Source organism: Pinus tabuliformis, chromosome 3_1 (genome assembly GCF_031772625.1).
Source record: "Pinus tabuliformis cultivar Carrire ecotype Pingquan chromosome 3_1, CPIR1, whole genome shotgun sequence".
Classification (NCBI taxonomy): domain Eukaryota; kingdom Viridiplantae; phylum Streptophyta; class Pinopsida; order Pinales; family Pinaceae; genus Pinus; species Pinus tabuliformis.
Genome location: NC_142301.1, coordinates 584,863,561 through 584,878,558, shown reverse-complemented (window position 1 = coordinate 584,878,558; position 14,998 = coordinate 584,863,561). Strand labels below are relative to the sequence as shown.

General features: G+C 37.0%; 2 protein-coding genes across 2 annotated transcripts; both read right to left on the bottom strand.

Annotated features, from left to right (window-relative positions):
• Nucleotides 1-3,969: 3,969 nt before the first annotated feature.
• LOC149188362 (uncharacterized) lies at nt 3,970-7,551 on the bottom strand. The gene has a single exon (XM_089409933.1). The coding sequence runs from the start codon at nt 7,549-7,551 to the stop codon at nt 3,970-3,972; it is 3,582 nt and encodes a 1,193-aa protein (XP_089266059.1).
• An 81-nt stretch (nt 7,552-7,632) lies between these two features.
• On the bottom strand, nt 7,633-8,466 carry LOC149188361 (uncharacterized). The gene has a single exon (XM_089409932.1). The coding sequence runs from the start codon at nt 8,464-8,466 to the stop codon at nt 7,633-7,635; it is 834 nt and encodes a 277-aa protein (XP_089266058.1).
• Nucleotides 8,467-14,998: the final 6,532 nt, after the last annotated feature.

Here is a 14,998-nt window from a genome sequence, read left to right as displayed (position 1 = left end):
GATTGAGTTAAATATATCTTCATATTAAGCATGACCAATCCATTATACTTAGATCGAGGAATTAAACATGGAAAATCAATTATTATTACCTTTTCAAATTGTTATAACATGTAAAAGGCTTGTTCTACGGCCTGGAGTATGCCGTAAAACTGCTTCTGTTTGGCTAAGAGCTCGTCTTCCTCGGACGTAAGGAAACAGGTTAACGGCCCAAGACCCAGAGGCATCTGGCAGGAGTGAAAGCCTGCTCCCTTACGGACCACCAGCGGGTTATTACAGGTGGCGTGGTTTTCTAGTAATAATTTAGTGTTCTAGTAAAAATATTTTTTATTACTCTTTATAAAAGCAGAGCATACACGTCTCAATCATTTAATTATGCATATATTCATGATATGGTTATGCTCACATAATTATAAGATTGAGTTAAATATATCTGGATAAAGCATGACCAATCCATTATACTTAGGAGGAAAAACATGGAAAATCAATTATTATTACCTTTTAAATGGTGAAACATTATTATATTCTTAGAAAAAAGCACATTATACTTATTATATTTTTAACCTCATATTTTTATTATATTTTGAGCCTTGTTATAACGTGTATGAGAGTTCTTTTGTTAAGAAAAAAAACACACATTATAGTTATTATATTTTAAAATTTTTGAAACTTTATAGCACCTTTCTTATAATAGAAATTTTGAGTTGGTATTTTCAAATATATATTTTTCTTTTAATGAACAAGGTGGCATGAAGTTCAGCAATTATGGAGAGATTGACAAAATTTTATATAAAAATGTCTAAACACCCCCTACAATATGTTATATCAATTATGACATTGCATGATATGGTCACCACGATTGTTATGGTAACATATTGTTTTATTAATTAACCCATCGGGCAGGATCGGCCAGAAGGGCCTAAGATGAACGCCAGCCAACTACCACGTATATTTATGAGATATAGTCTATACTCGGCATATTTATTCATATTATTTTGGGATTTGGATGCTTCTGTGAAGGCCTACAATACTTTTAAAGAGAAATGATTATAACTAAAAACATTTAATTAGGCCCAATGGAATTGTTTATTTGTTAAAGAGAAATGATTAAAATTAAAAATATTTAATTATGTTGAACGCATGGTTTATATTGGAATTGAGTGTGAGGAATTTATAAAAATTTTAAATAGAATTTTAAGGAATAAAATTATAAAATATTTGTTTATTTGTTAAAGAGAAATGATTAAAATTAAAAATATAATTATGTTGAACGCATGGTTTATATTGGAATTGAGTGTGAGGAATTTAATAAAAATAGGATAGAAATTTATTTTAAATTTAGGAATATAAATTATAAAATATTTGGAGATATTTTTGTAAAAATATTTAAATTTCTATTATTTTTTATATATAGTGTCTATAAAATTTAATTTATTATTAAGCTAAAATAATTTTATACTATAAATTTGAGAGATTACCTTTTAAAAATTTCCAAAAAAACTTCCAAATTTTAAATTATAAATAATCAAGATTGGATAATTTGGAAATCTTCTTTATTTAATACAGGATCCAACTGATATATCCCATTAATATTAATATTATAAAAAGTATAGAAAATATGTGAATAGTTTTCCATTGGTCCCATCTTTAATTTATTAAAAAAATATTCCTAAAACGTGGGGTAATAATTTTAATGAGAAGCCCAAGCTGACTTACTCTTTCATGTATCCAGCCAACCAGCGATGCAGTGGAGAGGAATGAATTATAGAGTTGTCTAATGAGTTGAAGGAATTGTTTAGACTGTCAAAAGTGGTTGGAATTCGGGTAAAAAATTTCAAAAAAAATCTTGTGAAGGCAATGTTTGAATAGTGTTTTTGATGGTGGAAATGGAGTGAGCGCTATCAAAAATGTCTATGACACCTAAAATTTTGAAGTTTAACAACTATAATTTAGATTTACAAAAACCTTTGCGAGATTTTCTCTAAATATAACCAGAATTTCTAAAACTTTCTGAGCAACTCTTCTGCTTCCTTGAACTACGCGATGAATTACAACCGACTAAAATGATAAGCGACTGACATGTGAGCGGAATAGCCATCGCCCTTATCTTCGCAACTAACTAAAATGATAAGCGACTCCTATTTCCGACTCTATAACAATATTAATGCTATCTGACATGTGAGCGGAATAGCCATCGCCCTCTGAGTGACAGCAAGTGGAAAGAGAGGGCAAACGTGGAAAGGGCACTCCATAACTATTCCACTCGGATGTCAAATAGCATTAATATTGCTATAAGATAGGAAATAGGAGTCGCGAAAATGATAAGCTCGACCCTATATTGCTGAGATGTGATAGGATACCTCTCTTTTTGTGCTTTCAAACGTCTTGCTTTTAATTATTTGCAGATTGAAGATCATTCACTCTTTTTTTAGTGGAGGAGAGCATGCAGACATGTAGCAAATTCTGATAGGTCACTTGGATGATCTGCTCAAAGCTTTGAGTGCAGTTATTTCAGCATTTAATGAAAAGGAACCATCTGCAATATGGAGAACGACACGAAGCAGTTGAATAAAGAGTTCTGACATCCCATATTTATGAACAAGAGGGTGTAGATTTCGGGGAAGGGGAGTCGGACATGGAAGCCCAATGGTCGTTAAAGTTACTAATGGCTGCAACTGAAATCTTTCTGAAATGTTGTCCAAACACAGATTTGTTGATTTTCCTCTAAGTCCATGCATATTGTGCACACTTTTTGTCTCGGATATCTCTATACTGTTGCTTTTTGGTCAGAGGTCAGTACGACATGATAGTAATGGACCTTCAATTTAATTAGTTGCGATCCTCATTATATTGATAGTTGCTCTCGAAAGAATCGGTTCAAAGCTATTTTTGTTTCTTTATTTTACTCAAATCGCAGGGATTTTATATAATTTTCACTTTTCAAAGAACTTCGGGATATCATTTTTGGTCTCGGAATATTGATTTGATATACTGTGAAATACAATCTGTTTGAATTGTATGTGAATTGTTTACGACCATGCATACAAATTCGTTAGAGGTTGAAATTGGTTTTCCTAGAGTGATTTGTATATGATAGACAATTTATTTATTTTTTAGACAATTTACTTGAGAAGTATTAAATATAATGGACTATATATGTATTTCAAGTATAAATTATTTTATATTATATTTATAAATTATTTTATATTTATTTTAATTCTAGATTTGTTAAGTATTACAAAAGGATGAAATTTATTGAGGTGTATTTTTTTTAATAATGAAAAAAGATTTGATACTTATTTGTTGTTGTTAAATAAGGAGTTAAAGTGTATCTAACATGTAATTAGCCTATTGGAGGCAATTCAATTGCAATGATCCTGTTTAAACCCAAAAAAACATAAAAATAAATAAATAAATTTGTAATAAAAGAATAACAAATTTGAATATGACCAGCTTTACAAAAAGGCAAATTAATATGACAAGCTTTACCTTAAAAAAAACAGTAGATTTAATTAAAAATGATTAAAAATAATATTTTTAATAATTCTACTATAATATTATTTTTCTATAACAATATTTCATATTTATAATTAATAATTTTTTCCATATTTTTTTTTTTTGTGTAAATTTGACTACTGCTATTATATTATACAAAAATTGTTACAAAAGAGTACATCCGCCATGCTAAGATGGCCGCCACTGAACATTTGAGCGCGCTATGACTGAACATAAACCTGAAAACTGTGGAGCTAAGGAGCTGTCCACTGACTCTAGACCCGGACACATGACAAACTAGTTACACGCAGATAACAAACTAGTTACACGCAGATTGCTTTCTGTCCCTGCCAAAACGACACGGAACTTCCCAACGATCCAAAGACAAGACACGTAACAGACATTGAGCTATGCTACCCGCTCCCATTACAGACTCAAAGCTACCATTCATACTCGTCCCAAGACACTTGACCGACATTACATATGATGATAAGTATCGTGCAAAACCATGAAGCCGCCATTCTGGAACTGAAAGCGCAGCCAAGCAGAGGACTTACTCATCCATGGAGGTGGACGGTTGTTCCTCCACCACTCGGCAGGCGTAGGGATCAGAGGCGCTCGAATCCGTGTGGGGAGGTTCATTGCGTGCAGGCTCGCTTGTTCCAGCCGTTGCTCCCGCAGCCACACCCGAGGCCTCCGCAGCCGGGGTAGAAGGTCCTGATTTGCCAGAGAAAGGCAATCCTGTTGAAGTTGAGTGTCCTTTGATTCATTGAGATGACCTGAGAAGGGTGAGCTATTCAGATTAACTCCTTGGTTGGCCAGGCGATCTGCTACCTTGTTGGCGGATCTCTTAACATGTTGGAAGATAATGCTATTGGGGCTCCTGAGCCTGTCCTCCAGTGCTTCAAGTCTGCTGAGCAATCTCCAACTGGAAGCTACTTTGGCAGCAGGTGATCCTGCCTGAATTCGAATGGCTGCGTTGATGAGGATCAATGAGTCGCCTTCAGCTACCAGCGGATAGTATCCTTGTTGATCGGCTATACATATGCCTTTCCATAGGCCTTCCAGTTCTGCAACATTATTGGTGTCATTGCCTATGGAGCCAAAGATAATGTGCTGAATGATACCTTGATCGTTTCGAATGACACTTCCGTATCCAGCTGGTCCTGGATTTCCTTTTGCTGCACCGTCGAAATTAAGTTTGAAGACTGATGATACTGGGGGTGTCCAATGAACAGGGGAGCCAATCTTGGGAGGGGATGAAGAGGGGGCAGAAGGTGGGCAAGCAATGTGGAGATCCCATAATTTCCAGACCTGTAGCTCTTGTGGAGAAGAGGGCCAGTCTGTTTCTTGCCATGTTCTTATCGCCAAAGTTTCTTGGATACTTTGTTTGAATAGTAGCCAAAGGATGTCAGGAGGGCGCTTTTTATTGTTGAATACTCTGTTATTCCATTCCTTCCATAGGGACCAATAGAGGAATCCTGGGATGAGAGCCCACAAAGAGTTTAACGGCGGACTTTTATACGGCGATTTGTGCCAGGTTCTCAGTAGGTTTGCGATATCTCCCTGACGGTGTACTCTTCGTTGATTGCATCGTTCTATTTGATTCCAGAGATGGGCTGCGAGGGGGCATGTCTCCATGAGGTGCAGTATGGTTTCCGACTGGAGAGCGCAATTTGGACATATTGATGGCCCAATGAATCCTCTTCTCTGCAAGTTGTCCCAAGTAAGGATGCGTTTTTTGCTCAACAACCATAGGAAGGTTGAAACTTTGGGCCAAAGTTTGGGCTGCCATATATTATTCCATAGCGAATCTCTGTTGTTTTGACTTGGAGCATATCGCAGTATATAAGCCTCTTTCGTGGTGAAGGTTCCCTTTGTTGTGTTCCCCCATCTCAGCTTATCCTGCTTATTTGACTGCTTGATTTTCCTATGGTTTAATTCTTCCTCAATATCTGCGTGGGTCTCTTCTTGCCATCCCGGTTGCCATGAGCAAGCTGGCTTCCATTGTTGGTAATCGCTGTTTGCCTGTTGTTGCCAGAATTGGGAGATGCGAACCAAACTGTGGCTTTGCATGTAAGTCTGCCAAAGTGGTTTGTGGAAAATCGTGGCAAGCTTTGGAAGTTGTTGCCACGAATCTTCCCAGAAACGCGCTGAGTTACCGGAATGAACTTCCCAGAAACTGTACTCCTGTATGAATGCACTGTGTAGCTTAGCCGCATTCCAGATCATGGAGCCAGAGATGCTTGGACTTATTCTGATGAGATCCTCCCATTGACTGCCAGGTGCATACTTGGCTTGCCAGAGTTTTGCCCATGGAATTAGAGGTTTGACCAGCCAGTTCCACCAAACTTTCGCGCCCATGGTATGATTACTTTGCATTGGATCCCGCAGGCCTAATCCTCCTTTTGATTTAAGTTGGCATACTTCTGACCATTTAACAAGGGCCCATTTCCTGTTGAGACCTGTGGATCCCCATAGAAAGTTCTGCTGAAGATTTCGAATGGCTTTGAGTACCCACTTGGGAGCAGCTAATATGGAAAAGAGGTAAAGAGGCATAGCCTGGAGCACGAACTTGATCATTACAAGTCGACTGGCTGTGTTTAGCGATCGGTATGTCCAGGATGAGAGTCTGGCTTCCAGCTTGTCCAGGAGCGTGCGCCAGGATGCATGCTTGAGAGCAGAGACCATAAGAGGAGCACCCAAGTATTTGGACGGGAGCACTGCAATGGTGAAGCCAAGGATGCGCGCTATATTCCTTTGAATGGAGATAGGGGTATTGAAAAAGAAGAGCTGAGATTTAGAAGCATTGATGGAGGTCCCTGAGGCTTCAGAGAACAACTCGAGCAAGGCTTTGAAGGATTTAGCTTCAGAAGAAGAAGGATGGCCAAAGAGCATGGTATCGTCGACAAACTGTTGATGAGATAAGGGGGAGAGGCCATGAAGCGTTATGCCTCTGATTGCTTGAGAGGAGATAGTATGGTGTATAAGGCGGCTGAGCCCTTCCGCCATCAGAACGAAAATGAAAGGCGAGAGGGGGTCCCTTTGCCGGATGCCTCGTGAGGAGCGGAAAGGCAAAGATGGGGAGCCATTGAGAAGAACCGAGAAACAGGGAGATGAGATAAGGCTCATGATCCATCTAGTCCATGTTGCATTAAAGCCAAAGGCTAGCAGCATCTTCTGAATATACTCCCAACTAAGCTTGTCAAAGGCTTTAGATAGATCAAGCTTCATAATCATACCAGGTTTCTTTAGGATTTTTAGGGAGTGGAGCACCTCATTAGAAAGGATGATGCCATCCATGATTTGGCGACCTTCGACATAACCCGTTTGTTCCGGAAGGACAAGAAGTGGCAGGAGGGGTTTGAGCCGATTGGCCACTACCTTGGAGATGAGTTTATAAATAACATTACAGAGGGCTATGGGCCTGAATTTGACAGGCGTATTGGCTTCTTCCCCCTTGGGAACCAGAGCAATGAACGTGGAGTTGAGAGAGGGGAGGAGCCAGTGCATGGAGCGAGATTCTTCCACTAGTTCCCAGACCTCTGCGTGTATTAGTTCCCAGAAATCATGAAAAAAATTTGCAATAAAGCCATCAGGTCCAGGAGCCTTACCATCTTTTAACTGCGCCATTGCTTCCTCTACCTCTTGCTTTGTGACTGGTTGCAGCAAATTTTTGTTGTGTTCTTCTGTGATGAGCTTGGGGATGTGCCTAGTGACCTCTTGTATTGCTGCTGTTCTGCTTCTGGTTTGTTCCTTGAGTGCTTCCTGAAAGTAGTCCCTTAGCTCTTTTTCCATATCTTCATGCATTTCTAATTTCTCCCCTTGGTTATTGTTGATGAAGGTAATGTTATTGTGCATTCGCCGTTGAATGGTAGATCGATGAAAGAATTTTGTATTTTTCTCACCTTCTTTTAACCATTTTATTCTGGATTTTTGGCGCCAGAGGATTTCCTCTTGAGATCTCCGAGCTTCTAACGCTGTCCATGTGGCTTGCTCCTTGTCTGCCAATTCCTCTGTTCTGCCTTCTAGGATGATTGTTTGCTGTATTGTGCTCATTTCCTGTTCCAGTTTTTGCCTGGATTCCGTGATGTTCCCGAATTGAGTTTTATTCCACACCTTCAATACTTGCTTGAGATGTTAGAGTTTCTGTTGAAATATGAACATCTTTGCGCCTTCTGGAGGAGAGAATGATTTCCATGCCTCTTGGACCACCTCTTTGAATTTGGGATGACTGGCCCAAAAGGCTTCATATTTAAATGGTCGATTGCTGTGTTTACCAGGTCTCGTCCATTGCAGCATGATTGGCCAATGGTCCGATCCCCCCTGAGGTAGGATGGAAGCGTTAAAGTCTCCGCCCAGGTGGATAGCGTTGTCTGAGATGAGAAAGCGGTCAAGTCGCGAGGCAATATTGTGTACTCCCCTGCGCTTGTTCGTCCATGTGAAGGTGCCATTGGAAGTTTGTATGTCTATAAGCTGATTACTTCGAATGAAGTCTTTGAAACCGGCGCTGTCATCTTCTAGCTTCATGCGCCCGCCTTTTTTTTCTCCCAGATGAGTGATAAGATTGAAGTCGCCTCCACTTATCCACAATGGGAATTGTCTGGTTGAGTTTAGATCTGTTAATGCTTCCAGCACATCTAGCTTGTGGTGCATATCTTGCGGGAAGTATGTATTGGTGAGGAGTCCATGAATGTCCGTTCCAATAAGATGAAAATTAGCTTGAATGAAATGGTGGGTTGCATGAAAGTCTTGTAGCTTCAGGATCTGCGGATTCCATGCAATGGAGAGCCCGCCCGACGCCCCTACTGCGTCCACGGAAACTGATCTACTTTCGTTCCAGGCTTTGCGAAGGATCTTTTCAAGCGCTGTACTAATACTTTTTGTTTCTTGAAGGAATACCACTGCTGGTTTTTCCAACTGTATCATATTCTTCAACATTCTGTGTTTCGAAGGACTGTTGAGCCCACGCATGTTCCAGGAGATAAGCTTCATGGGGAACTTTGGGGGTGGGGCTTGTAAAACGTGGTCAACTTCGGAAATCTCCCAGATTCCATAAGTATTTCTCCTAGAATGATGGTTCTTTGCAAATCGGTTTTGCATCCCCTTTTCTTGGTTTCTTTTTGGATTTTCTTGCCGTCCCATGGACTGCCTGCTTGTACTCCAAGACATTTGCTGTGCTGAGCTTTGGCAAGGACTCCTGCAAGTCTGTCTATTTCCCATGGGGGGATTGAATTATATTCTTTTTGCTTGCAGGCCTCTTCAAGTTTAAGTATATCCAGACCATCTATACTTACCGTTTCTTGATCTTCCTCCATAATAATGGGGATGTTCTGAGGGTCTTCTGTAGCCTCCTCATGCAAACTGAGGGCTAGTGCGGCATCAAGATCCATGGATGAGGAGTGTATATCAGCTTCTATGGTTGGCATTTTGGCATTCGAGTCAAGAGGAGCATTGGCCATTATAGAGGAGGAAGGATCCGAGGGGTTTTTTAGATCCTTGGATGATGATGGCTGCAGAGGCGAGGCAGGGGATACATTTGGCTGTGAGACTGAGGGATCTTGAGGAGCGAGGGCTTGAAATCTGTTTTGGGAGGCTAGCTTTTTGGGGCTTGAGGGAGTAGCAGCCTGTTTTTTAGTATGTCTACGTCGAGAAGGCACTTTAATGAAACCCTCAGAGTCTTTGCTGGGTTCATTAACAGAAGATTTGAGCTGGGAGGTCAGAGGGCAGTCTCGGAACAGATGACCATGTTCATGACATTTACGACAGCGGAATGGAATATGTTCATAATCAAGAGGTTGAGTCCATTCATAGTCATCGTGAAAAAGACTTACCGAGTCTGCAAGGGTCTTCTTGAGATGCATTTGGACGCAGAGCCTGGCATATGAGGTGAATCTTCTGTTCTTGGTTTCCTCAGCAACTTTTATAAAGGTGCCAATGCGATCGCCGATGTCCTTCAGCGTTTCTTCTCTCCAGTACTCCGTGGGGAGACCATACATGCGAATCCACACTGGAGCGTGACTTAGATCTTCTGTGTCTGGATTGAACCTCGGTTTCCAATCTCGCAGGAAGAGACCTGCAGAGTTGAAGAAGTAAGGGCCTCCTTCAAATACTCTTATTTTGTCCTCCAGGCAGGTGAATATAGCAGTGAAGAAGCCTTTAGGGCCTAGTAGCAGCGATACATGCCCTTTGGGTTTCCATTTGGAGGCGATCCATCCATATAAAGCTTTTTCTGTTGGCCAGAACCCGAGAAATTTTCCAATGAGTGCATGATCTTGCATGTATTGGATTTCGCCATTGATTCTATGGCTGGGAAGCTCAACTTTGATTCGTTCTGTTGCCTTGGGGATGCAAGTGGCCGATGTTGCCTTTCGCTGTGACGCTCTTGGAGTATTTGTCTCTTCCCCTTCCGTGTCTGGGTGTTGTACTGAAATGTCAGGCTGTTCGGAACTTTGGCCTTGTTCTGGAAATGAACCAGGTGGAGGCGAGGAGAACACGGGTGCGCCGCCATTCCGTTGCTGTTCATTTGAAGGAGGGGGGGCTTGAGATCCCGCCCCTCCCTTCCGAGAGGACATGACGCGATGTCCTATATATTCCTAAACCGTTACTGCAAGCTATTCTGAGTATGATGACGATCTGAGAAGGTCTGATGGCGCAGGGGCGCAGGACTGCACATTGGCAGTAGGGTGCAGAGCTCAGAGCTCAGAAACTCAATGCACATATACATTTAATTTTTTTTTTTTTTTTTTTCCATCTTTTACTTCTCACACATAATTAATAATAAAAAATGGTTAATATTTTGATTTTATGACAATATCATAAATAATTAATAATAAAATATATTTAGTTTTGATATTATGATAATATTATTAATAGAGGATATATATACCTTTGGTATTTCTATGAGTGAGTTACAATGTATTATTAATTAATTAATAAAACAATAACAATAATAATATTAGTTAATGGATTATTATTAATCAATAATATATTTTGGTAATTTTTTGTTTAAACTTAGGGTTCGTAAAGTTTCATTATGTTTATGTTTATTTTTGTTTTTTATTAGATTTAGTCAATTTTAATTATAGTATAAAATTTCAATTTATAATAATTTTTTTAATTGTAATTATAAAATTGACGAGCATATGTAATGGAAAATGGAATTTTTGATATATATAACTATATTTACCAATACGATTATGTTATTGGTAAGTAAATATCAATTGAAAAAAAAAGTTTAGTCAAATATTCATTGAGTGAGTCCGTTGCTAGAGTTTATCAAGTGAAATTAGTGGCCACGACAAGTAGAAATGTGACTTAGGTGTGGATAGTCCTCGCCATTTGATAGTGGGTATAGATGTGTATTAGCATGCTGATGTAGTTTCGTGGTAACATGTTTGAGAGTAAGCAGTCACAATTTATTGAAAATTTGAAAGGTAGAAATTAGATAGTATTGTGATGTTTCTTATAAGATTTGTGATAATATGTTTGAGAGTAAAGAATGGTTTATTGTTGAAATTTTAAAAGTAAAGAATGGTATTGTGATATTATTTATTATTATGTGTGTTGCTTTAAAATGTTAATAATGGTTAGATTGTTTGATTATAAATTTGTATAATGAATTATTTTATTGGAATTAAATATTCAGAGTTTTAAATTATATGATTAATTAGGGATATAGATTTATATATTTTTTATATACATAATATATTCAAAGGAGTTAGATTTATTAGTGAAATGTGCCGAGTTTATTATTGGTAGGTAAGGTTCAATTCTTATGAGGGGTATTTTTGAAACCATGTGTTCATCTTGATGTAGTGCTTGAATGTATAGTTATATCAAAAGAGATTAATGATCCTATACACATGCACACTAAAGTGACTTTAACACTACCATGATATAGCTATGTAGCATCATTTTTCTCATTGCCGCAACCAATTTTATTATCTTCAAATTTTCAGTGAGGGTACATTATGATTCTACAATGCGAATTTTGCATTGAATTTGTGTCTACTTTGCATCACATCCATGATACTTATAGTCATTTAAAAAATATTTTTTGTCTTATGTCATAGTTACACCAATTAGTGTTGTAGTTTCTTTTTTTGCTTCGTTTTTACATTGTTAGAATTTGTCATACATCATAGGAATTGTGTTTGTGTCATGTCACATTAAATTAGTGTATAACATGTGTAGTATCCTACTAACATCATATTAATGTTGTGACAATATATTTGATAAAAAAATAGCAAATAATGAAATTGTTGTTGAAATTGCACACAATTCTGACATCATTCTTCCAAGGAGTCCCAATTGATCATTGAAAATAGTGTAGTCTACAAAATGTAATGAGGGGAACCATGGAAGTCATTAGGAAAGAATACATACTCCCAATAGCCCATCTCTTCTCTTTAATGTTCAAGCTAATACACTGATTGAATAAAAAACGACCACTATTTAAGCTACTACTAAGTGCATAGTGTTGTGATATATCACCTATCCCATATTAGTGCTCAAGAATTAAGTACCCTAAGGATTTAGGTTTTATCAAAGCATAATTTTGATCCTTCAGTATCACTACTCTTCCATTTCCTATCTAGATTAACCCAAAAGTATTTTAATCTTTCACTACCATATTGGCTAGATTTATCCTTTTTTGTTTCCAACAACTAATGAAGAAAAACAATCATCATTCATTCTATTTATAAGTACTTAGTGTTGTGATATACCACATAGACTAAATTTAGACTAATTATTTCTTCTTTATCAAATTATTTTCTTTTTGTGGGATTGATATATTTTTCATACCCTCAAATCACAACCTTTTAGTTCCACAAGTATTGCATAAAACACATTTTTTATCCCTCAATATTTCTATTCTTCCACTTATTAGATGGCCTAATTTATTTGTAGTGTAATATTCCACATCTTTCCTCATTGGATTTAGCATTTTCTTTTATCTAACCATGGGAAAGGGAGTGGGAATATTGAGTGATATTTCAAAGGAATATATTTTCTTTCGCATTCTTTGAAATATTCTTTGGGAGATGCAATACATTGCTTTTCTATCCCTCTCTCAAAGGTGGAAATACCTTTGGAAATTACTCTTCCCTTTGGATTTCTCCCTGCATTTATTTCACTTTTTTCTCTCAAGAAGATAAATAGAGAATAAATACAATAAATTACATAGTTTATTTCATTATGTTCCACTTTAATGTTTTAATCTTTCCCTAGATATGTTTTCAACTAAGTAGTCATATTAAAGAATGATTTCTATGTTTATTAGGATTTAGATTCTTTTTATAGCTTCAAAAATATTAAAAAATATACTTTGGTAGGTATAAATTATTAAAGTGACAGTAAAAATGAAGACATGCACGGAAATAGTCCAACAAATTAGATTTTAGAAGGCTAAGAAATTAGATTTTACCTCCCATGTTTAGAGTCTAAAAAATTAGATTTTACAAGGCTACTGACTCAATTTCATGGTTTCAAATACCTTATAACACCTTCTAACTTGGTATGTATTCTTTAATCATATACTTAATTACATGAATGATCACATAATTGAATAGATAGTTGCAAAATTACCTCTTCTTAAACATTGGAAATCATTGATTATAGAGCATTGATCAATTATGAAAATCTTAATAGTTAATCTCAATTATGTAAAAAAAAATATTTTTTATAGAGACAAAATTGAGGTTGTGGCCAAGTCATCAACACCATTATCATCATCCCCTCTCTATTTTAATTATTTATATCATCCTCCTTCTCACCACCATCATCCTTGTTATCACCACCACCACCACCTTCCTGCTTTTTCCTCATTCTTTATTGCTTGCATCCTTCTTACTCCCCTCCTAATTATATCCATATGTGTTATGTGGTTTTATCTCCATATGCTTCTTGGATGATTTACAAATATGAATCTAGTAAACCATTGGGATAAAAGCATTTAAATTTAAACATTACATAGAAGCCCAAGATTATGTAGCCAAATACATTTTTCCTTTTACAAACAATTGTAACTAGCCATAACTTCATTGAATTTTTGTTGTAAAGGCATAGAGGAGGCATGGATAATGATGTCACTATCCTTTTTTATTTTGACATCAAATGAACTAAAGTATTCCATTAGATTAACCAAATTATTTTCATTGTAGAAATTAATGGTACTTCTTGGCATATGGTATATTGTGCTTCATGTGGCAGGTTGAGAAGCTCCTTAATTGGTTCACTCCCATTATGTTATTATTGCTATTGAATGCGGCAATTGGAAGCAATGTTATTGCTTCTAGAATTTTTTGAAATCACAACATCATCAAGGACCTCGAAAGAAACTCATATGTATTATACATACTAATATCGGTCAACCTTCTTATCTTGAACATCACATTTGGATTCATCATTGACCTTACTATCATCATACCTTTTTGTTACAGGCTTAAAACTCATTCTATTGAGTCTTTGAGGAACCATTTAAAATATATGCCGAGACGCTACACTCTTTCCCTTTGTCAAATATCAGATTTGATCTTGTCCATACCCTTTCTTAAAGACAATATGTGATCAATCCTTGTTTTCACTCTTTACATCATGAGAACGTAGCTATTTTCACTATTGACTGCATGTGACCATCTTATCAACCTTCAAGGTTGATAATCCCAAGGAGAATGTGAATATGATGGGATAGACATCTCGTATGCATCACCATGAACTAGCCTTCAATATCAAGCATTATCTAGGTCACTAAATCATTCAAAATCATCCATTCATCCCATTATAGCCTCTCCCTCATCTATATAAGGTATGAAAAAGGATAAAGGAGACAACTCTTATGTAGGTAAATGTTGATAAAAATTGTATTTCCTTTAGCATTTGTGCATACTACCGATACATCTTTGTGAGGGTCAAGGAAGGATGTGGCTAAGGAAGAAGAGACAACCAACAACCATGTCAAGGAAACTTGGTTAAATTTTTTTATAGATGTTTATTTTGATTAATTCAATGCACCTATATTGTTTCCCCCTCCCCATTTCATGTTTTCATATACATTATTCTTCAACAATTGATTAGATACAATTTATTAATTAAACATATTTTATAATTAACAATATACTATTGGAAAAGTTTTGGGAAGGTTGTTTTCCTACTTGTGTGTAAGAAAAAAGTTGCATTAATTAGAGTTGGAATATTGGAAGATGTGCTTGTCAATTCATGGAAGGATAAACATCTGAGAAAAGGTGCATGTGTTGGCCCAGAGGTCACACTGAGAAGGGGGGAGTGAATTAGTGTGAGATCATTTTTAACGTTTCACAACTTTTCATAACCATACAAACATATAGAAGTGAACCATAAGAATTATATCATCAACTATAATAATGCGTCATCATATGAATAACATATCAAGAATCCATCACATCCCAAAGAGACACAAGATTTTTATGTTGAAACCCATACAGGAGAAAACCACAAATCTTTTTCTTCTTTATCCTCAATTATT

Excerpts from the sequence above, each read along its gene's own strand:
- LOC149188362 (XM_089409933.1), bottom strand. The coding sequence starts at position 7,551 with ATGAGCACAATACAGCAAACAATCATCCTAGAAGGCAGAACAGAGGAA.
- LOC149188361 (XM_089409932.1), bottom strand. The coding sequence starts at position 8,466 with ATGCGTGGGCTCAACAGTCCTTCGAAACACAGAATGTTGAAGAATATG.